The 23,909-nt window shown below is 49.0% G+C and overlaps 1 protein-coding gene across 3 annotated transcripts in view; it reads left to right on the top strand.

Annotated features, from left to right (window-relative positions):
* MED12 (mediator complex subunit 12) overlaps nt 1-23,909 on the top strand; it is a 78,762-nt gene that overhangs the window by 10,270 nt on the left and 44,583 nt on the right. For all 3 annotated transcript variants that reach the window (XM_048864909.2, XM_048864908.2, XM_048864907.2), the window contains exons 8-24: nt 943-1,089; nt 1,466-1,565; nt 1,919-2,055; nt 3,141-3,272; nt 3,769-3,895; nt 4,309-4,538; nt 4,988-5,068; nt 6,066-6,239; nt 6,575-6,719; nt 7,675-7,793; nt 7,968-8,111; nt 8,948-9,111; nt 9,394-9,525; nt 10,076-10,303; nt 14,041-14,185; nt 14,497-14,617; nt 22,952-23,053. In XM_048864909.2, coding sequence (XP_048720866.1) covers nt 943-1,089; nt 1,466-1,565; nt 1,919-2,055; nt 3,141-3,272; nt 3,769-3,895; nt 4,309-4,538; nt 4,988-5,068; nt 6,066-6,239; nt 6,575-6,719; nt 7,675-7,793; nt 7,968-8,111; nt 8,948-9,111; nt 9,394-9,525; nt 10,076-10,303; nt 14,041-14,185; nt 14,497-14,617; nt 22,952-23,053 — 2,428 coding nt within the window. The remainder of the gene's footprint in view (nt 1-942; nt 1,090-1,465; nt 1,566-1,918; nt 2,056-3,140; nt 3,273-3,768; nt 3,896-4,308; nt 4,539-4,987; nt 5,069-6,065; nt 6,240-6,574; nt 6,720-7,674; nt 7,794-7,967; nt 8,112-8,947; nt 9,112-9,393; nt 9,526-10,075; nt 10,304-14,040; nt 14,186-14,496; nt 14,618-22,951; nt 23,054-23,909) is intronic.

Here is a 23,909-nt window from a genome sequence, read left to right on the forward strand (position 1 = left end):
AGATAGTAAATAATGATGATGGGTGGGTCCCTGGGCGCAATATGCAGTTTAATATGGCAAAATACAGAGTCTTACATCTGGGAATGAAAAATGTAGGTTACAATTGAAGGATGAGGGACTTTATTCTGGAAAGCAGAACTTGGAAAAGGACTTAAAGATAGGACTTAATATGGGCCTAGGGAAGTGGTGTTACCTCTCTATATAGCAGTGGTGAGTGCATTACTGGGATGGTGTGTCCTGTTCTGGTGCCCACACTTTAAAAAAGTTGTTTAAAAACTGGAAGCAGTTCAGAGACAAGCCATAGTGATTAGAAGAGTGGAAAGCCTGCCTTGCAATGAGTGACTGAAGGAGGTCAGACTTTTTAGCCTACTAAAAATCTACTGAATCAGAAGTCCTGGGCTTGGTGCGGGAATCCCTTGGTGAAATGCTCTGTCCTGTGTTATGCGGCGTGTCTGACTATGGAATCTGTAGCAACGAATAAGAAACCCTGGGGCTCCTGGATTTGGCCTACATATATTCACCCATCACACTTCTGATATATTTGCTAGTGAGTCCTCTCTGTGTCATTAATGTAACTGCCCAGCAGGACCAGCAGGGGAAATTCATGTGGTGTTATTGTGGGTCTTTATGAGCTGCATGCACCAGCTTTTCACTGGCCTAAGGCAACTTGGGGTTTTGGCCTTGGTTACTTAAATGTGTCTAGTCTAAGTAAGCTAATGCAGCAAATGCTGGGTAGCTTCCTGCAGAGGGAGAGGGCACCTCTGTACCCCAGCACACTCTCCAGCCTCAAATCTCTTTCAGGTGGGAGCCTATTCATAGGGTGTGGTGAGGCTGAGGCTGGGGAGTATCTGTACAATGTCGGAATAGCCCTGCAGGGTGCTCTCGGACCCAGGAGTCAGGCTTGGATATGCTTAGTGCTTCTTCTTTGGCTGTCTTCTGCAGAGTATCATCCTGTGCTGCCCAAGTGCTCTGGTCTGGCATTACTCCCTGACTGACAGCAGGATAAAGACTGGCTCTCCACTGGACCATCTGCCTATTGCCCCCTCCAACCTGCCCATGCCCGGGGGAAACTCAGCCTTCACCCAGCAGGTGAGCGGAGTGTTGGGGGTCCAGGACATTAACCGTACCCCAGTCCATTCAGGCTTATCTCTCCATATTAAGCAACAGCACCTCTGGCTGTGTTCCTGCCACTTCTGAGCCTGAGCAGCTGAGGCACTAAGAGATGCAGGAGGCCTCTCCTCCCTTTGTGCGGCAAGCAGGGCACCCATGGACCTGGAGGGTGGGCAGAATCTCTTCCCCTTGTGCCTGAGGCAGCCAGCGCCCCACCTAGGGATGGGCGGCATCTCTCTCGCCTTGTGCCTCAGGCAGGGCAGTTGATGTTCCCTGGGTTCTGCTGGCAGCTCTCCGTGCTGCAAGTTTATTCTGGCCACCCTCGCACGTGTTTATGGAATTCCTTTGCCTTTAGGTTCGGGCGAAGCTCCGGGAGATTGAGCAGCAGATAAAGGAGCGTGGCCAGGCTGTTGAGGTCCGATGGTCATTTGACAAGTGCCAGGAAACCACTGCAGGTAACTTACTGCAGGATCTGCAATCTCTTCTCCCTAGCATTAGACGTGTTACCCTGAGCCAGTGCCCTAAGGAGCTCCATGTCCAGTCATCCTGTCTTTGGCTTGTCTCTTGGCCACATTTCTGCTCGTTTGACCACAGTGAGGAGAACGCAGATGGACCTTGCTCTTTCCCAGGCTCAGAGCCCTGTGGGGATCAGCTCCCCCCCTGCCAACCACAGGTTTTGTCTCCTGTCTCCCAAGCTCTGAGCTCGCAGGGATTTGGGGCTTTGCCTCCTGCGCTCCGAAGTCTGTGATACCAGTTGCCCAAATGCTTGCTCATGCACACTCCCCTTTCCTTCCCTGTCCTGCCCCAGGATTCACTATTGGCCGGGTTCTGCACACCTTGGAAGTTCTGGACAGTCACAGCTTTGAGAGATCTGACTTCAGCAACTCTTTGGATTCCCTGTACAACAGGATATTTGGGCTGGGACCAAGCAAAGACAGTCATGAGGTGGGTAATGGGCCACACTGGTGATGCCCTGTGCTGGTGGTGGTGGTGGGTGCAGGCTAGTCTAGGGGGTTGTTCTCTTTCAGATTTATGTCCAGCTGGCACCATGAGGGAACTAGCTACTTGGGTGCCTCAGGAAAAGTGGCCCATTGCAGATAAGACATTGGAACTCCGTTGGAGGGGGTGTCTATGCAGCCCTGGGTTAGGGAGAGAGCCCGTGTGGAGAGAGTGAGGTGTGCATTGTGAGAGCCTAGGGTAAGGGCTGCCTGTATTTCTTGGGGAGGGGAAGCCTGTGCAGACATGTGGGAGGTGGTGTCTGGTGCTGCAGAGTAGCATTCCGTACAGCCAACAATGACTGTCCTGAGCAGAGGCACAACCCCAGCCCTCTGTGAAATGGGAATTACCGTTGATGGGGGGTTGTTTCTTTGATCTATAAAAACATGCTGTATAAATACAGGAAAACCAAATGTTAAACAACCCATCCAGGAAATGATAACCCATGCTAATACCAGGCGGGAGGCTGTGCAGGGAGCTTCCAAAGGCAGTTGACTTTGGTCCTGCTAGATTCAGGGCCACAGGCTGCTCTTTGGAATTCAGGAGCTGCTAGGTCATGCTCTTTTACCACAGCTGAGCATGGAAAGTAGCATGTCTTGGATAGCTGAGACCCAAATGGCTAGAGATTCGGAGGTCAGTCAGTATCAGCACCCACAAGCAAACTGGGAGCCAGGGCAGTCTCTGAAGGGCTGGGGTAATGTGCTTGGTGAGCTTGGCCCCAACCTGACCCCAAAAAAGAGGAATTCTGTGAAGAAAGCCCTGCTTTGGGATTTCCCAGGGGTGTGTGATGGAGACAAGCAGCTGCTGCTGGAGTTCCCCCACTGTGCGGTCTGCATGGAGCATGGAATCCCTGCTTCAGGCTCTGGCTTGGTGTGTGTTCTGTGTGTACTGGGAAGAGAGGAGTAGAGCAGATTTCAGGCTGGTTGTTTTCCTGCTGATCACCTTCCTTGGTGTCCTGACTGCCTGTGCCTTCAGAAGCAGTTGAACTCTTACCTGTTGTTCAGTGTTTTACCATCATGCCTGTGTCCCGACAGATCTCCCCAGATGATGACGCAGTGGTGGCCTTGCTGTGTGAGTGGGCTGTGAGCTGTAAGCGCTCTGGACGTCACAGGGCTATGGTTGTGGCTAAACTGCTGGAAAAGCGGCAAGCGGAGATAGAGGCCGAGGTGAGTCCTTGCCCCTGCTGGACCCTGGAAGTCTTTGAACAGCAGCTAATAGTTGGAAAGAGAGCAGTAGTTACTGGGTTGGTCGCTGGGGTTAAAGCAAGGGCGACCTTCTCCAAAGGAGAGCTCCCCCATAACTGTGTAGTGAGGTTGTCTCTCCAGAACTGATAGGCAGAAGCCTGCTAGCTGAGGACTGGAGGCCAAAGGCCCCTTGGTGCTAGTGCCTTTAACATGAGCATTTACTTTGATCCATAGTAGGCCAGAGACCACCCCACTGCATGGAACTGCTCTGTGTGTCCCTCGGGTTCTCTGGGGCACAGATACAGAAGCACTAGGTCTCCTCAGAGGCTGTGCATAGTGGGTTATGAGACGGTTCCCTAGGAGTGGCTTTCTCCTACGGGGGGAGGTTATCTCTGAAAAGACATGGTCTGTCTTCGGGAGTGGGGAACACTGAATTTCTCCTCCTGGCAGCAGCCTGTACTCATGTCTCTCTCTGCAGAGATGTGGGGATTCTGAAGTTGTGGATGAGAAAGGCTCCATCTCCTCAGGTTCCCTCTCAGCAGCCAGCACGCCTGTCTTCCAGGACGTCCTCATGCAGTTCCTCGACACTCAGGCTCCTGTGCTAAGTACGTAACGAGAACTCGCTAATGTCCAGCCTTCCCTCTCCCTTGAGCCCTGGACATACCCAAGAGTCTCACTTGGACTCTGGAGAGGAGGGGATGCAGCCCAGACGGCAAGACATTAGGAAGGGATGAGGAAATGTAACTGCTGCTGAGACTAACTGGAGAGGAGCCCAACCACTTAGTTGCTGCCTCTGCCAGCTGTGTACTCCGGCCTTGGTCCCCACTGTGGTTTCCTAGTCCTGCCTTGAGTCCTGCCGGGTGATTGAGGGCCCTCTAGGAAACTCTTCCTCTAGCCCTGCAAAAGGACATCCCTGGGTTAGGTGTCGGGCAGGTGGCCTGTGTTGCTCAGAGCAGTGCTGGAGGGAGGACTCTGGTGGGGCTACCTGCTCCTTCATGTGCTGTTGCTGTGCCTCCAGCTGACCCGGGGAATGAAAGCGAGAAGGTGGAATTCTTCAACCTGGTGCTGCTGTTCTGTGAGCTGATCCGACACGACGTCTTCTCTCACAACATCTACATGTGCACACTCATCTCCCGGGGTGACTTGGCCATGGACTCGCATGGGCCCCGCCCTCCCTCGCCCTTTGATGACCCCGCCGAGGAGCATGACAGAAAGGAGGGGATGGGCAACAGTGGCATCAAGCTGGAGGTGAGGAGCACCAGCTCTCTTGGCCCCTTCCCAAGTCCTCCTTCCTGAGTGTCTTGACATCCTGGACTCTTCTCCTGCAAAGTACCTGCAGTGGCCACCTGCCTCCTCCCTCCCACAAGGCTAATCCTATAAAACTTCAACCCAAAGGTGAAGGATTAAATTCTAAGCAGCTGAAAAGGGTCTGTGGCATGGAAAAGGCCCTGAAGCCATGATTCTGTTGCTCATGCTGTGCAGCCCGGCGCTAATATGGTAGCATGGAATAAGCTACTCAGGATTTGAAAACCAAAGGGGCATTAACAGTGTGGCTGGCACAAGCACTGCTGGGGGAGCGGGGGGGGCTCATTCTGCCTGGGGATGTAGGCTGGACAATGCTGTGGGGAAACTCTGAGGTGTACATGTTTCCTAGTGCAGCACTGAGAATTAATGGCTGCCCTTGTTTATGGCCCCAGGACACAGGCCTCTCGGAGTCCATGGATATTGATCATAGCTCCAGCGTGCTGTTTGATGACATGGAGAAGACCGATTTCTCGGTATGTTCCTGTTTGCCTCTCCTACCTGGTGCTTGGTGAGTAGCTCAGGTATGCTTTGTTGGGCACCTTGCCAATGTGGAGGTGCATCAACTTGCTGCTGGGTGCACTGTGTCCTCTGTGGAATTGAAAGGCCTCGCCAAAAGGGCTTGTGTATAGTGGCCGATTGGGGCTGTATGGTAGACACAACTTGCCTGTGAATGCTCTTGAGTAGAGTGGTACAGAACATGTAGGCAGGGTAGAATCCAGCTGTGTAATCAGGTGTGTCATTCCCTGAATTTCCTCTTTCACAGGCTTGACGCAACCCCAGGAGCTAGGGGGGTGTGGCCAGTTGCTTGTCACTTGGAATGGTGAGGGAGCAGGAGGTGAGAGTGACATTACTGAGAGGTAGTGTAGGGTATCGAGGGTGAAGGTGGCGAAAGGATGGTGACATTGAGACTCTTGCTTACCTGGGGGAAGAGATGTCATCCAATGGCTCTGCAGCCTTGGGCAAGTCACTTGACCTCTCTGCCTTAGTTTGTGTGTTTCTTAGCTTGTTGTGGGGAGTCATTCTTTCATGTTTGCAGAGCACTTTGAGTGAAGATGCACAATAAGAGCTAAGAACGATTGCTGTTGAAATCTCTGGGAAATTTCTTTTTTCAGCCATTTCTATCTTTCAGGGTGTGTGTTGGATAACTGTGGTGTCTGGGGCTGAATTGTCCCCCAGGGTGCCTTTTGCCTTAATCTTGGCTCTTGTGGAGTGTTGTCATCAGAATTATAGCCTGGAATTCCTAATTTTCTGTTGCTTGTTCTCAGTACGAGGTGTACTAGGAAGCTGTACTCATGTGCAGATTGGGGAGGAGGATCTGGTACCTGGGCTGGGAGCAGTGTCCTGAGGGGTGGGTGCTGTCCCCATGCTTTGCCCTCCTCATCAGCTGTGGGCTGGAATAACCTTGTGGCCTGCTTTCAGTACCATTGATGTATGGCCATGTATCATAGCAATCTTGTCTTCTCTCCCTAGATGTTCTCTCCTCCAATGCACTGTGAGTCTAAGGCCAGCCCTTCCCCTGAAAAACCAGACCCTGAGAAGGAAGCAAAGCCTCTGCTAAAGGAAAAGGCTGCAGAAGGAACACTAGCATCCCTATACGACCAGCCCCGGCACATCCAGTATGCCACGCACTTTCCTATCCCTCAGGTATGAGAACTGTGCATACCTCCCCCCGCCCCTCTCACCCAGGTATGAGACCTGGGCTCACGCACCCTCCCATCATGAGACCGGCACATTTCCTTGCTGCAGCTCCACCCAAACATGGGACGCCTGATGCCTTTCAGCTTGAGCACTGAAAGGGAAAGGAGCATGACCGTGCATGCCTTGAATGAGTGGGCTCCTGGGGTGGTTCTTTGCTTCCCCATTCCCCAGGGTCATCTCCCAGCTGCACCTTCCCTCTCCTCTTAGAGACCCATGTGTGACGAGATGATTGGCCTCTAGCCTGAAAGCAGCTAATGCTGTTGTCTCCCTTCGGTTCCCAGGAGGAGTCATGCAGTCACGAATGTAACCAGCGGCTGGTGGTTCTGTTTGGGGTTGGGAAACAGCGAGATGATGCCCGACATGCCATCAAGAAGATAACCAAAGACATTCTGAAGGTGTTAAACAGGAAGAGCACAGCGGAGACAGGTTAGTGCAGCCTGGGTCTGCCCTGCCCCAGGAAGGTGTTCCTTTCCAGCTGGTTGGGTCCCTTGGGAGACCTGTAGGCAGAGGAGACTGATTGTGCAAGGGAAGCAGCGATACTGACTAGACACAATGTGCTGTGACACAGGAAACCCGCTGAAAAATGTTAAGTGGCACAGCTGCACTGAAGTCAATGGAGCTACACTGATTTACCACAGATGGGGATTTGGTCCATTCCACTTCTCTGTAATCTCTGTCAGTCCAGGGCTTTTTAGAGGTGCCTTGTAACAACAACAGACACCAATGTTTTTAAGTTGAGGATGCTCCTTTAAAGGAGAGATGAGATGCTCTTGAAACCGAGCCGAGGGATTTTGAGGCTGAGTCCTGGTGAGAGTGGCTAGTCTCCCAAGGGAAGCACTTACATTGGGGCAGTTAAACTGCGACTGGTCAGAGCCCTTGAGAGAATAGCTAACTCATTTGGGATGGGTTAGATACTTCACCATCCCTGACCATCACTCTGAACTAGGGATTCCCGTCTCTGGGAGTTGGATTTGATGCCTTCTAGAGCGGGCCTGACAGCTTATGAGTTGGCCCAAGACCCTTTGTCCTAATGGGGGGAACGTGAGGCTCCCTGGTTCATAGTCATAGATTCCAAGGGCATAATGAATCACTGTGATCATGTAGTCTGACCTCCTGTGTAACACAGGCCATGGAACTGCCTCAAAAGAATTCCTAGAGCAGAGCTTTTAGAAAAAAGTCTGATTTTGATTTAAAAATGACCAGTGATGGAGAATCCACGTGACTCTTGGTAAATTGTTCCAGTGGTTACTCTGCCTGCAGTTGGGTGGACCTGTGCTCCCTGCTGAGGAATTGGAAGATGCATATGGCTGTCTGTAGGGTGGCTCTGTGCCCTAAAGAAGGTAGTCTGGTAATGGCTCCCTGTATTTCTTGCCTTTGGCAGGTGGAGAGGAAGGCCAGAAGAGGAAGAGGAGCAAGCCAGAGGCATTCCCAACAGCTGAGGATATCTTTGCTAAATTCCAACACCTTTCTCACTTTGATCAGCACCAGGTCACCTCTCAGGTATGGGGTTCTGGAGAGAGTTGTCTCCAACCTAGGCCCTGGCTGTATCTGTCCCACTGCAGCATGGAAAGCAGCCTCCAAAGAAGATAGTGGGAGAATAATTTGGATCTGACAAATGGAGCTTTGCAAGGGGCTGATACTCCCTTGTGCCTCTCTCTCTCTCTCTTCCTGCAGGTATCTCGCAATGTCTTGGAACAGATTACCAGCTTTGCCTTAGGGATGTCATACCATCTGCCTCTGGTGCAGCATGTGCAGTTCATCTTTGACCTGATGGAGTATTCACTCAACATCAGTGGTCTCATTGACTTCGCCATCCAGGTGAGCCCTGGGGTCTGAGGTGCTTCCCCAGGGTGGGGTTCATCTACGTTAAATCCAGACTGAGTGTGTTTCTGAAGGATCTGCTCTTGCTCAACGACAGGTTATTGGGTTGGATGTAGGAATCTCTGAGTGAGGGTCTCTAGCCTGTGTCTTGCCAGATGATCATAATGGTGCTTTCTGGCCTTAGACTCTTTGGTGTTCCGTGGGGGAGTGGGCATGAGGTATGCTTGTGCGTGACACAAAGCTGTAGTCCTCCTCTGGGGCTCTGGTTTTGAGGGTCATTTTTCCAAAGGTTTCAGGATTGTTTGGAATGAACCTTGCTACTGTTCTTGTCCCTGAGCTGCAGTGATGCCTTTCTTGAACGAGAGGGTTTCTTTTCTGTTCATGGCAGCCCTTCCAACAACGAGGGTGGTTTCCTCCCTAGGCCCTGCCACTCTGCAATGCAAACTGTGTTACTGGTGTGGCCGACTAGGCCAGATGATATTTCAGGAAATTTGCTACAGCTGGTGGTGTACCTGAGACTTATACACTCCAGTTAGTGGATGAGCTAAGCGGGATTTTGAACAGGTCCTGGTAGTGAAAGGTCAGAGCCATATCTAGGAAGCCAGTCTGCCCACGCTTGTGTCCAACCGGCAGCCTTCTTCTGGTCAGCACCCCAATGCTGGCAGACCCCCTGAACTGACTGGGGCCTGGATGGCGGGCTTCGCCCAGCTTTCAGGCTCCTGAACGCATTGGTGCCTAGCCAGCAGGCTCCCTTTGACGGGTACCCCAACGACAGAGTTTGTAGTGGTGGAGATGTCTGGATTGCTGAAGGGTTTTCATGTCATTGGGTGCAGCTGCTGAATGAGCTGAGCGTGGTGGAGGCAGAGCTGCTGTTGAAATCTTCCGACCTCGTTGGCAGCTACACCACCAGCCTGTGCCTAGGCATCGTGGCTGTCCTGCGTCACTACCACTCCTGCCTTATCCTGAACCAAGACCAGATGGCCCAGGTCTTCGAAGGGTAAGGGAGCCCCGTGCCCCTCCTGGGCAGGGGAAGCCTCATCTCTGGGCTTTGTCCCACGCGGGTGGTGGGGTCTGGGGTCTGTCCTCCTAGGAGGTGTTGTCTCTGTGCCTGGAGCTTTGTCCCATGGAGGGGTGGGGGTGGGGAGGGATCTCTTCTCCGAGGGCATTGTCTCCATGCCTAGGGCTCTACCCTCAAGAGGGTGGGTGCTGCCTCTGTCTGATGCCATGCTCCTTCAGGCTTTCCTTTCATGCTGCTGCAGCATTTCTTGTCTCTTTACAGTCTGTGTGGGGTGGTGAAACATGGCATGAACCGCTCCGATGGCTCTTCAGCAGAGCGCTGTATCCTGGCCTACCTCTACGACCTGTACACCTCCTGCAGTCACCTCAAGAGTAAATTTGGGGAGCTCTTTAGGTGAGTCTGGGGCAGGTTGGATGCAATGGCACTGTCCTCAGAAAGACCATGGCCTCAGCTTTGCTTGTGATCTTGCACACACTGTTCCCCACCAGCTAGTGTTCTTTCCTCATTGACATACAGTGGGGGATCCCTGCCTTGGGTCTAGCTGGGCATGCAGGGATAATGGTAGTTGTCTGGGCCCATCTCTGTTACAGCGGTGCCTGCAGGCTAAGCTGCTGGCTGATGAGCACTGTTGACTTCCATCTTCCCGGAGCTGCACTGAGAGCAAGAGGAAGTGGCAGCCCCAGGCTAGGTCACTGAACCCCCTCTGGTATTTTCCAGGGGCTTCCCCAACAAGGAACAGGCATGGCTCTTCACGGAGGAACTTTTTTGAATGAGCCCTTTAAGCCTTCATGTAAAAGCTGGAGCTCTCTGCACTGCAGAGGCTGCAGCGGAGGTCTGGGGGAGGGAGCAGAAGGATGTCACCCAGGGCCTCAGCTTTGCTTGTGAAAGGCAGTGGGAAGCATGTTTGCAGAAGTGCCTAACCTCCCCTTCCTGCCCCTGCCAGTGACTTCTGCTCCAAGGTGAAGAACACAATCTACTGCAATGTGGAGCCGTCTGACTCTAACATGCTGTGGGAGCCCGAGTTCATGATTGACACCATTGAGAATCCATCCGCGCACAACTTCACCTACACCAACTTGGGCAAGAGCCTCAACGACAACCCGGCCAACCGCTACAGCTTTGTGTGCAATGCACTCATGCACGTGTGTGTGGGACACCATGACCCAGACCGGTGAGGCGCAGGGCTGGGGCTATTGAGACCCCTTTCAGGTGGCTCTACTTGTGTAGGGAGAAGGAGTGTCTGTGCTCCTCGAGGGGGCAGCAAGGTACATCTGAGGACGAGGGAACCAGTAGCCACTTGTCATGTGTCCACAGGGGATACTATGACCCTGACATTCATACAGCCTCTTTGGGAGGTTACCCCTTTAGTCCTAGGCCTCCACTTTTTACAAGGATGAGCCCTGTTACGCTGAGGCTGGGTTACTGGCTTCAGCACACGTTTCTCGTCAGGGCTCCTCCATTGGGTCCAAATTAGTTTAGACCCCTTTTGGAGATATGCTGCTCTCAGGAGCCACACAACCAGCAGATGTTTTGAGGAGACACAGAACAAGCCAGCACATATAGTCAGCTGGAATATGGTATTTAGGGTCCTTTGGTTAAAGTGGAAAAGCCAACTTATATGCCTGTCCATGCTGGCAGCATTACCTGCCTCTCTGGCCTGGAAGTGTCTAGGATTCCAGTCTCTCCCTCTGCACTGCGCAGCAGAGGTCTTATCGCTGTATGCTGATACTTCCATTCTTTGTTTCAAGTTGCTGTTATGCGTGTTCCATACGTTCTGCTTCCCTTGGCTGCTAGTTCTTAAAAGTTAATATCCAGTTGTTTGTCTTCCATTGTGCCTGTCTGATGCAACTCCATTTGTATGTTAATGGTCCTTCAGCGTTCATTCAGACTGTTACAACTGTTCTGGAATTAACTGCACCTCTGACTCTTTGAGGCACCCCCAGTTAGGTCTTGGGCCTCTAGCCATCACCCTTCTTGGACAGGAATCTGCAATCCACTTCTTCTAGACTGTGCACTTAGGCTGCAAACTCCTGCAGTTCACTGTGATTATCTCAGCAGATCTGACTTTAGTTCAGCACCTGCAGCCCTGTTCTCTCAGGGGCAGTGACAGGGTTAACCAGTAACCAGGCAGCTTTCATAAAGCAAAGTACTATTTATCTTTTAAAAACAACAAACAGCCTATATACACATCTAGCTCACCAGCTGTCACCCATTTGCCACCTGCAGACCCTGACAGGGTTAAAGTACTCCAGGCCCTCTGCAGGGCCTCTCTCTCTTGGTCACAGTTTTCTGTCAGTTCTTGAATCAAGTGTAAGTGATCTTGGCAGTCACTTTATACAGATTTCAGAGTAACAGCCGTGTTAGTCTGTATTCGCAAAAAGAAAAGGAGTACTTGTGGCACCTTAGAGACTAACCAATTTATTTGAGCATGAGCTTTCGTGAGCTACAGCTCACTTCATCAGATGCATACCGTGGAAACTGCAGCAGACTTTATATATACACAGAGAATATGAAACAATACCTCCTCCCACCCCACTGTCCTGCTGGTACCTTTATCATTGTCATTATCATTATCATTATCTTATCACATGCCAGCAATGACCCTCTGCTATGTACATCAGCCAGACTGGACAGTCCCTACATAAAAGGGTAAATGGACACAAATCAGATATTAGGAATGGCAATACACAAAAACCTGTAGGAGAACACTTCAGCCTCCCTGGACACACAATAGCAGATGTAAAGGTCGCCACCCTGCAGCAAAAAACCTTCAGGACCAGACTTCAAAGAGAAACTGCTGAGCTTCAGTTCATTTGCAAATTTGACACCATCAGCTCAGGATCAAACAAAGACTGTGACTGGCTCGCCAACTACAAAAGCCGTTTCTCCTCCCTTGGTGTTCACACCTCAACTGCTAAAAGAGGGCCTCATCCTCCCTGATTGAACTAACCTCGTTATCCCTAGCCTGATTCTTGCTTACATATTTATACCTGCCTCTGGAAATTTCCACTACATGAGTCCGACAAAGTGGGTATTCACCCACAAAAGCTTATGCTCCAGTACGTCAGTTAGTCTATAAGGTGCCACAGGACTCTTTGCCGCTATTCCCAGAGAGTAGTTATCAGTGGTTCACCGTCAAGCTGGAAGGGCATATCGAGTGAGGCCCCACAAGGATCTGTCATGGGTCTGGCTCTGTTCAATATCTTCATAAATACTTTGGATAATGGTGTAGAGAGCACACTTATAAAGTTTGTGGATGATACCAAGATGAGGGGTGGGGATGGGTTCCAAGCGCTTTAAAGGACAGGATTAGAATTCAAAATGAGCTTGACAAACTGGAGAAATGGTCTGAAATAGATAGGATGAAATTCAGTAAGGACAAATGCAAAGTACTGCACTTGTGGATGTCAAACTAAATATGAGTCAACAGTGTAATACTGTTACAACAAAACCAAACATCATTCTGGGATGTATTAGCAGGCATGTTGTAAGACAGACATGAGAAGTAATTCTTTCAGTCTACTCAGCACTGATAAGGCCTACGCTGGAGTGTTGAATCCAGTTCTGGGCACCACACTTGGGGAATGATGTGGACAAATTGGAGAAAGTCCAGACGAGAGCAACCAACATGATTAAAAGTCTGGAAAACGGCCTATGAGGAAAGATGAAAACAATTGAATTTGTTTAGTTTAGAGAAGAGAAGACTGAGAAGGGGAGACATTTCAAGTATGTAAAAGATGATTATAAAGAGGAGGGTGGTAAATTGTTCTCAACTAGTGAGGAGAGGGCAAGATATAATGGGCTTAAATTGAGGCAAGGGAGATTTAGGTTAGTCATTAGGAAAATTTTCAAGGTTAGTCATTAGAAAAACTTTCCTAACTGTAAAGGTGGTTAAGCACTGGAACAAGTTACCTTGGGGGGTTGTGGAATCTCCATTAATAGAGGTTTTTAAGAGCAGGTTAGACAAACACCTGCCAGGAATGGTTTAAATAATACTCTATCCTGCCTTAGTGCTGGGGCTGGACTAAATGACCTGTCCTAGAAATGTAGGACTGGAAGGGAACTTGACAGGTCATCTAGTCCAGTCCCACATTTCTATGATTCTATGACTGAGTCAGGAATTCGAGAACTAGCCAGCCCATAAAGATATATACAACATTAATAAAGTTGATGCAATAGTGGTTGACTATTCTAGGTGTCCGTAGAATCTGTCACACCTCAGTAGAATAGTCTGAATATTCCATGTTTCCAAACCATCATATCTGTCACACATACCAACCCAGTCTTATCTGCATGACCAGCACTTATCTCTTATTCCCCTGTCCCAGAGGAGAAATTAACTCCTTCTGCCCTAGTAGGTCACAATACAAAGTGAGTGCCTAAACCGAGTCACACATTTTTCATAATACAGAAATAAAATGCTAACTTTTAAGAGTTCCCCTGACCTGCTTGTTTAATGATCCAGCAAAGGATCTGCATTTTAAATAAACCAACAAATGAAGTTCTTTTTCATTGTCAGCAGCTAGACTTTGTATTGCACGTTACTAGAGAAATGTGACCCCTCCTCCTATGGAGTAATGGGATAGTAAAACACAGACTTTTTTACCACATATGTACACAAGAGAAGCACCAAAAAGATGATAGGTATTATGAAATGTGATCACCCTTTGTAGCATACTCGGAGGAGGAGGGCTCCTCAGACATCAAGCCAGGATCTATAGCCAGAATAAGTAATGTACAATGTAGTATGTTAATGTTTTATTGTAATTTTGCCTTAATAAAAAGTTTAAAAAGAAAATCATGATACAGCAATTCCCCACATTCTCCAAAGCCCGGGTCTGCTTTAGGAATGAAGGGAAGAGCTAGGCTGTTGAGTGCTGTTTGTGACCACATGACTCCTCTCTACAGAGTCAATGACATAGCTATCCTATGTGCTGAGCTGACTGGTTACTGCAAGTCCCTGAGTGCTGAGTGGCTGGGCGTGCTCAAGGCTTTGTGCTGCTCCTCCAACAACGGGACTTGTGGCTTCAACGACCTTCTCTGCAATGTTGATGTAAGTGGAAAAGCTTAAATAACAGGGCTGAGGAAAGAGGGGTACTGTGGGGGCGGGGGGGGAGGGGGGAGATGGATGGGACATGAGAGAGTGTCCCCGAGGGGATGGAGATGGGAATGGGAGATGGTTGTCATGGGCGGGAGATGGGGAACTTTTGGTGTTGGAACTGCCCTTATGGAGGGTTTTGCTGTGTTGGTCATGGGGTTGCTGGGCTTGCCCTTCCCCCTGCTCCCAGTCAGGCCCATATGGTGCTAACTTGGGGGGGTGAAACAGAAACTGAGATGGTCACTGGCTGCTGTTCTGTCTCCCAGGTGAGCGACTTATCCTTCCATGACTCCTTGGCCACCTTTGTTGCCATTCTCATCGCCCGTCAGTGCTTGCTGTTGGAGGACCTGATTCGCTGTGCAGCCATCCCCTCACTCCTTAATGCTGGTGAGTGAGTCCCTTCCAGAGACACTCTGCTGCTCAGGATGCCCTCCAGGGGGCTCCCTGCAATGCAGTGCCTGGCTGAAAGGGCCTGGTACCCAGCGGTGGGACTCTGAGACCCTGAAGCCCCTGCGCACAGTAATGTTGAACATAATCCCCGGCCATGGAATATGCTCAGAATCCACCTTTTAAGAATTGGAGCTTTGATTTAAAGAAAATAACTGGCTCTTCTGTTTGTGAGGGAAACCCTGAACAGGTGGTCTGAGTGTAACCCTCCTTCCAGATGATGTCATGGTAGCCTCTTGCACTGAGGATACCTCTCTCGGGGAAGGAACCCCAGGTATTAGGAAGAGGCAGGTAATAGTAATGGGGGATTTGATCATTAGAAATATAGACAGTTGGTATTCCTGGGGGAATTCTGTGCTGAAAAATTAAAACTTTTGCGCGCAATATTAAAATTCTGCAAAATTTTACGTATTTTACTTGTCAAAAGAAAACCGTATAATCATGCCAGTTTCAATTATTTTGGTAATTTATTTCAAAATACCTATCCGCATGTCTGTAATAATACAGACCAAAAAAAAAAGGCTCAGGAAATATTTTTTTTGACAAATAGATTCCTTACTAGGCATATTAATACAGAACTTTGAGTAATGCATTTAAATACACAATACAGAAACATTTCCCGGACCCCTCAGAAGCAGTGCAAAGGCTTGGGGGAGTCAGGGATAATGGAGGAGCTGAGAGAGAGGGAAGGAGCCTGGGAGTGAACATGGAAGATTGTTGGGTGTGGGTGGGAGAATTATGGAACAAGGTTTGGATTTTTTATTGGGGTGGGGGGATAGTTATGGAGTTGGGGAGCCTCTGCCATGCAGACCGTTTGACCCCTAGCCTCGTGCATTCAGTCAAGCACATCAGCCCCCTTCGCCCCATCCTCATGTGGCCCTGCAAACCCCTCCACCCCATCCCCATGTTGTCATGACACTAGCTCCTGAGCCTGCACCCCAATCTGTCCCGCCCACTAGCCCTTCTGACCCCCAGTCTGTGACCCCCCAGCAGCCTCATGTGCCCCACTCTGTCTGCTCCCCACATATCCTGTGCCTCCTAACCTGGCACTGTGGGAGGGAAGAGGGGCTGCAGGGCCACATGGGGAGATGGAGGGGGCCTGCACTGGACATGAATTCTGCACATGCGCATTGGTGCAGAATTCCCCCAGGAGTAAATTGGGTTTATGAATATTGGGAGAACAGCATGATGAATTGCCTACTGAATATGAAGGTTGCAGATCTCTTGAGACTAATGTGCGATGCTGGGGAGGAGCTGTTGATCGTAGTACATGTAGGTATCACTGATATAGGGAAAGGTAGGAGAGAGCTCCTAGAGGCCAATTTAGGCTGCTAGGTAAGAGATTAAAGCCCAGCACCTCTATAGTAGCATTCTCTGAAATGCTTCCAGTTCTATGTGCAGGGCCAGTTAGGAAGAACTGCAGGGTCTCAAGACTTGGATGAGATGATCATGTATGGAGGATGGTTTTAGATTTATTAAATCTAACTGGGGAACCTTTTGGGAAAGGAGGATGGGCTCCACCTAAACCAAAACAGAACCAGACTGCTGGCATGTAAAATTCAAAAAGTCTTAGAGGAGTTTTTAAACTAAGGGCTGAGGGAAAGCTGTCAGGTGTGGAGAAGCACACAGTTGGGACAGAAACAGCCTTTAGAGGAGGATCTGTTAACAGGGATTCTCTATATTGGGGTGGCCAACCTGAGCCTGAGAAGGAGCCAGAGTTTACCAATGTGCATTGCCAAAGAGCCACAGTAACACATCAGCAGCCCCCCGTCAGCTTCCCCCCTAAACCCCAGTATCTCCCACCTGCCAGTAGCACTGCCGATCAGCACCTAACCCCGCATCCCTGTGCCTTCCGCCCATCGTGATCAGCTGTTTTGCGGTGTGCAGGAGGCTTGGGGAGGGGAGGAGGAGCAAGGGCATGGCAGACTCAGGGGAAGGGATGGGGGCCTTGGGAGAAGGAGTGGAGTGGGGTGGGGTCAGGGCCTGGGGCAGAGCCAGGGGCTGAGCAATGAGCATCCCCCGGCACATTGGAAAGTTGGCGCCTGTAGCTCCAGCCCCGGAGTTGGCACCTGTGCAAGGAGCCACGTATTAACCTCTGAAGAGCTGCATGTGGCTCCGGAGCCCCAGGTTGGCCACCCCTGCTCTATATGCTAGTAAAGAGGAGAGGATAGAAGTTGATAAAGTACAAGTAGGAATTGAAGAGAAACAGTCAAATGAAAGACAGTTCCATTCAGTTACATCACGTGAAGGCAGACAACTATATATTGCTGGAGTCTAAATAAGCTGGGTGAATTCGTGTACCTGGTGTTAGATGAGAATATTAAAATAATAGGCATCACAGAAACTTGTTGGAATGAGGATAATCAATAGGACACTGCAATACAAGGGTACAAAATATGTAGGAATGACAGAATCGGTCATGCTGGTCGGGGAGTGGCACTACCTGTGAAAGAAAGCACAGAGACAAGTATAGTAAAAATCTTAAATGAATCAAACTATACCATAGAATCTGTATGGATAGAAGTTCCCTGCTTGAATAATACGATTATAACAGTAGGAATACATTATGTACCACCTGACCAGGATGGTGATGGTGATCATGAAATGCTCAGGGAAATTAGTGAGGCGATTAAAAATAGAGAACTCACTAATAATGGGGGATTTCAACTATTCCCATATTGACTGGGTACATGTCACCTCAGGATGGGATGCAGAGATAAAATGTCTAGACACTGTTAATGACTGCTTCTTGGAGCAGCTAGTTCTGGAACCTGCAAGGGGAAAGGCAGTTTTCAATGTGAGTGAAGCACAGGATCTGGTCCAATAGGTGAATGTGGCTGAATCGTTCCATAATAGCGACCATAATGTAATTAAATTTAACATCCTTGGGAGGGGGAAAATACCAAAGAAGCCCACCATAGCAGCATTTAACTTAAAAAAGGGGAACTACTAAAAGATGAGGAAGCAAGTTCTGTGGAAATTGAAAAGAACAGTCATTAGAAAGAAATGCCTGCGAGCTGCGTGGAAACTATTTAAAACCACCCTAACAGAGGCTCACATTAAATGTATAGGCCAAATTAAAAAAAAGTAGTAAGAGGACCAAAAAAAAGCCACCCTGGCCAAACAAGAGAGTAAAAGAGGCGGTTAGAGGCAAAAAGCCGTCCTTTACAAATTGGAAGTCAAATTCTACTGAGGGAAATGGGAAAGAGCATAAACTTTAGCAAGTCAAATGTAGAAGTATAATTAGGCAGGCCAAAAAAGAATTTGAAAAGCAACTAGTACAAGACACACTAACAGCAAAAAATGTAAAAAAATATATAAGAAGCAGGAAGCCTGCCAAACAATCAGTGGGGCCATTGGATGATGGAAGCGCTAAAGAAGCACTCAAGGACAATAAGGCCATTGTGGAGAAGCTAAATGAATTCTTGGCTTTGGTCTTCACTGCAGAGGATGTGAGGGAGATCCCCACACTTGAGCTATCCTTTTTAGGTGACAGGTCTGAGGAGCTGTCCCAGATTCAGGTGACAATAGAGGAGGTTTTGGAACAAACTGATAAATTAAACAGTGATAAGTCACCAGGACCAGGTGGTATCACCCAAGAGTTCTGAAGAAACTCAAATATGAAATTGCAGAACTACTAACTGTGGTACATAACTTAGTTCTTAAATCAGCTTCTGTACCAAATGACTGAAAGAGGATAGCTAATGTGACACCAATTTTTAAAAAAGGATCCAGAGGCGATCCTGGCAATTACAGGCTGGTCAGCCTAACTTCAGTCCCAAGCAAATTGGTTGAAACTATACAGAAGAAGAGAATTATCAGACACACAGATGAACTCAATTTCTTGGGGACAAGTCAACATGGCTTTTGTGAAGGGAAATTATGCCTCACCAGCCTGTTAGAATTCTTCAAGGGAGTCAGCATACATGTGGACAAGGGGGATCCAGTGGACAGAGTGTACTTAGATTTTCAGAAAGACTTTGACAAGGTCCCTCACCAAAGGCTCTGAAGCAAAGTAAGCTGTCATGGGGTAAGAGGGAAAGTCCTCTCATGTAATTGGTTAAAAGACCAGAAATAAAGGGTAGGAACAAATGGTCCATTTCAGAATGGAGAGAGGTAAATAATGGTGCCCTGCAGGGGTCTGTATTGGAACCAGTGCTGTTCAACATATTCCTAAATGATCTGATGAAGGGGTAAACGATGAAGTGGCAAAGTTTGCAGATGATACAAAATTACTCAAGATAGTTAAGTCCAATGCAGATTGTGAAGAGTTACAAAGATGATCTCACAGAATGGGATGACTGGGCAAGAAAATGGCAGATGAAATTCATTGCTGATTAATGCAAAGTAATGCACATAGGAAAACATAATCCCAACAATACGTACTGTGACGGGGCAAGGCCAGATGGCTATAGAAAAGTAGTGGGAGATAGATATATTAGCTCTAGGCTAAACAAATCCCTGGTACCAGGTTAAGTGAAATGGAAGCTGCTCCAGATCAGTTAAGACACCTGGGGCCAATTAAGAACTTTCCAGAAGGCAGGGAGAAGGCTAGGTTGATTGGGACACCTGAAGCCAATCAGGGGCTGGCTGAAACTAGGTAAAAGCCTCCCAGCCAGTCAGGTGGGTGTGCATGTCAGGAGCTGTGGGAGGAAGTTGTGCTGTTGGAGAGGCTGAGTAGTACACACCATGTCAGGCACAAGGAAGGAGGCCCTGAGGTAAGGGTGAAGTGGAGCTTGAGGAAGTGAGGGCTGCTGTGTGGGGGAAGTAGCCAGGGAATTGTACGTCATGTTTCTAAAAGGTCAGCTACCATAGCTGATACTATTAGGGTCCCTGGGCTGGAACCCGGAGTAGAGGGTGGGCCCGGGCTCCCCCCCCCACCTTTGCCCCCTGATTAATCACTGAGACTGGGAGACAACAGAGACTGTGCAAGGAAGGATAACTTCTCCTCACCTCCCTTGCTGGCTTATGATGAAAATGGCTCAGTAGACTGTGACCCTTGTCTCTAGAGAGAGAAGGGTTACGTGGAGCGTCACAGTAAGCCTCTGAGGCTAGCGAAATCCGCCAGGAAACACGGGACCCATGGAGGCAAGGACAGAGCCTTGTCACAGTACAAAATGATAGGATATAAATTAGTTGTTACCACTTAAGAAAGAGATCATGGAGTCAATTTGGTTAGTTCTCTGAAACATCCCCTCAATGTGCAGTGGTGGTCAAAAGTGCTAACAGAATGTTAGGAACCATTAGGAAAGGGATAACTAATAAGACAGTAAATATCATAATGTCACTATATAGATCCATGGTATGGCCGCACCTTGAACACTGCATGCAGTTCTGGTCACCCCATCTTAAAAAAGCTATATTAGAAATGGAAAAGGTGCAGAGAAGGGCAACAAACATGATGAAGGATGTGGAGAAATTAAGAAGACTGGGACTGTTCAGCATGGAAAGGAGATGGCCAAGGGGGGAGAGGACGGAGGTCTATACAATCATGCCTGGGGGGGAGAAAGTGACTAGGGACGTGTTATTTACCCCTTCACATAACACAAGAACTAGGGGTCACCCAATAAAATTAATAGGCAGGAAGTTTAAAGGAAACACGAGGAATTTCTTTACACCACACACAGTCAACCTGTGTAACTCATTGCTAGGGGGTGCTATGAAGCCTAGAAGTAAAACTGGGTTCACAAAAGAATTAGAGGACAGGTCCATCAATGGCTATTAGCCAAGATGGTCAGAGACACAACCACATGGTCTGGGCGTCCCTAGCCTCTGACTGCCAGAAGTTGGAATTGGATGATAGGGCATGGATCATGCAATAACTGCCCTGTTCTGTTCATTCTGTCGGAAGCATCTGGCATTGGTGTGACTGGATCCCTGGAGTACAATCTGGAACTGGGGTACTGCTCTGCCCCCTTAACTCTCCAGCCTGGACTGTCTCTCACAATGCTTTGTTAGTGACAAGCAGCAAACCCCTCCAGGCGCTGTTATCACTTACCCCACACTCAGCTAGATTGCATGAAAGCTCCCTGAGCCACTCACGAATCACACAGAGAAAGGAACCAGCAGATCTCCCAAGCCCCCAGCCTTGCACTCCGGATATACCGTCTTCCCTGGTCAGAAACCTGGGTAAGTTCATTACCCAGTCTGCTCCTCCCTCAATGTGGAGAGGACACACACTAGCCTTTGTAAACTGAGCTGAGATTTCCCAAGCACTTCAAGGAAACACCACTGTTTTAGGTAAAATATAAAACAGATTTATTAACTACAGAAGGATTTTAAGTGATTATAATTGGTAGGCACAAAAGGTCAGAGATAGTTACCAAAGAAAATAAAAGGTAAGTGCAGAGTCTAAATCTTAAACTTTCTTACACCAGTTAGTAGTTCGATCAAGCAGTTTTCTCACCCCACTAGATGTTACAGTTCTTAATACATAGGCTTTCTCTTTAAGCCTGGGATCAGCCTCCTCCGTTCAAGTCTTTTTCTTTTCAGCATTCTCTTGTTGATTCCATCATAGGTGGCGGAAGAGAAAGGCAAAAGCATGATGATACAGTCCCCTCTTTTATATCCTCAGTCCATGTGCCTGGAAAACACTAGCCCAGATATGTCCTGGTGAGCTTTGCTGAGCCAGAGTTGAACAATTCCCCATTGTGTGATGCTTGTGCTGCCCTTTTACGGTATTGTAAATACCTTGTTTACAACTCCCCTGTTGAGTAATTGGTGTTTAACACCTTCCTGGGTGTGGATCACCTCCTTTGTTGTAACTAGCAAAATTACAACATATTTCAGTACAACCTTATAGCGAAATCTCATAACTTCATACACACTAACTATATACATATTTTGACAGAACAATGGGTTTCAGCAGAAACATGACTTTTCATATGATATCTTATATGGCACGTTTTGTATGAAATATATCATAGTTCTATGACACAGGTGAATATGGGGGTTCCGGGGTACTGCTTTGAGGTACAGAGTGCCACAACTGGCCATTGTCAGATGACAAGATACTGGCTAGAAAGATGGACCTTTGGTTTGACCCACTGTGGCCATTCTTATGTTCTTACCTAGTGCCTAGAGCCCTGCCAATCTGCTGATATCCACCGACCATTTTTGCAGATCATGGCTCGGATGCGGGTACAAGTCTCGTACCTGCACAGGGCTCTGCAGCGCACACTCAGCTGAACAGAGCAGCCGTCACCCAGCTGCGAGGCTCTAGCTTGTCTCTCTGGAGTCAGGCAACAGGCACTAGCCTGCTGGGCATTCTGGGAGTTGTAGTCCACAGCTTGTTCAGACGGAGGAGGTAAACTACAACTCCCAGAAGGGAGTGTGACCATGTGCTCCTGCACAGTGAGCTAAGTAGTCATCACTACTGCCAGTCCCGGCTGGGTCTGCTTGCATTAGAGTCGCTCCAGCTGTGTAGGGGTGTCCAAGCCCCCCACTGGGGGGGAATGAGGGGGGCAGCGCTGCGCAGCACACGAGCGCCCAGGAGTATAGCCTACCTGCCTAGAGTAGGGCAGGAGGTACGCGGGGGTGGAGCGGTCAGTGAGGCAGGAGATCTTTGTGGAGAAGTGAGAGGGCAGTTGGGGCTTGGCACAGCCTTGTGTCACTGGTGCGTGGTGACCTGTGGAGCTGTTAATAGAGCCCTGCAAATCCACGGATATCCGCTTTATATTCCTGGATGATAATTGCAGATCACGGATTGGATGTGGATACAGATTTTGTATCCACGCAGGGCTCTACCAATGCTATACTGTGTGCTGCAGTCTGCAGACAGTCCCAAATAAGAGCTCAGAGAGGTATGAACTACCCCATATGCCTCACTCTGGGTGTTTAATTCTGAAACCTAATAATGTACTTTTCATTCTTGACATAGTTCACTCTGATTGCTGATCATTTAACAGGAACGTCCACTAATATGCTCATCCCCTCCCTCCCTCCTCCTGGGGCTTCCTAGCTCCAAAACCCTCTGCCCTTGCCTCAGTTGTCTGACCCTCCAGCTTTGCCTTGATGATTTCAGCCCCCGGCTGCAGCACAGTGAAGCTGAGTAGGTAGGAGAAGCTTAGAATACATTGAATGTCATGTAGCAATTGAGGCCTGGGGAACCTGTACTGATTGTATTGCTTATTTGCATATTAATTGCAATATGCCCTCCTCCCTCCTTCAGGCAGAGTGCAGGCCACTCTAGTGCAGAAGTTAGGGCCAGCGGCTGGACTGTAGAGGTAAGCTCTGCTCCTGTGAAATCTCCATTGATTCCTTTGCTTTCTGTAGCTTGCAGCGAACAGGACTCGGAACCGGGGGCCCGTCTGACCTGTCGGATTTTGCTACATCTGTTTAAGACCCCACAGCTGAACCCGTGCCAGCAGGATGGCAGTAAGTGAGCTGGGTACAGAAGCCTTCCCCCAGAGCAAACACTGTGAGCCTGTGGGCTACCTGTGCTCACTGGATCCAAGAGGAGGAGCTTCTGGTGCTGTCCTAGAAAGCCTTGTCTCACCCTGGGCAAGGCAAGACTAGCCTTCTGCTGGGTAGTCCCATGCCCTAGAAAAGGGGATGAATGGGGAACCCATTTGTACAGCTTCCCCCTGTGTGTCACTGTGTGGTTAGCCAAGCATGTGCAGGAGGGGTCTCCTCCCTCTGGACCATCAACCACTGGGCCCCAGTGTAAACAGGACAACAACCTTGGTGTGCTGTGGGTTGATGTGGCCCTTGCTCTATCCCGGACATTACGGTAAGTGCTGAAGAGTTTGTCAGCCAGGGTCTCGTGCAGCCTGACATCAGTGCCAGAGTCTACTCCGTCCTCACCTACATATGTCACTCCCTACTTCTAGCACCAGATTCTTCAGCCTACCCAGCCCCTTGTGTTGCTCTCTGCAGTTCTTCTGATGTCCTGTGCCTGCAATCAACTGGCCCCATTGGAACCTGCCGTTTCCTTCTTTCCTGGGGACTCAGATTAGAGAGGCTCTATAACCTCTGTATTTGGCACTGGGGCAACAGCTGCTGGAATCCTGTGTCCAGTTCTGGTGTCCTTGATTGAAGAAAGACGACGTAAATTGCAGAGGGTTCAGAGAAGAGCCATGAGAATAAATGAAGGATTGAAAAACATGCCTGATAGTAATATATTCAAGGAGCTCAGTTTTAGATGAACAAAGAGAAGGTGAGGGGTGACTTGCTGACAGTCTGTAAGGACCTACATGGGGAAGAGAAATTTTATAATAAAGACGCTCTTCGA

The sequence above is a fragment of the Caretta caretta genome, chromosome 9 (assembly GCF_965140235.1).
Source record: "Caretta caretta isolate rCarCar2 chromosome 9, rCarCar1.hap1, whole genome shotgun sequence".
In the NCBI taxonomy this organism is placed as follows: Eukaryota; Metazoa; Chordata; order Testudines; family Cheloniidae; genus Caretta; species Caretta caretta.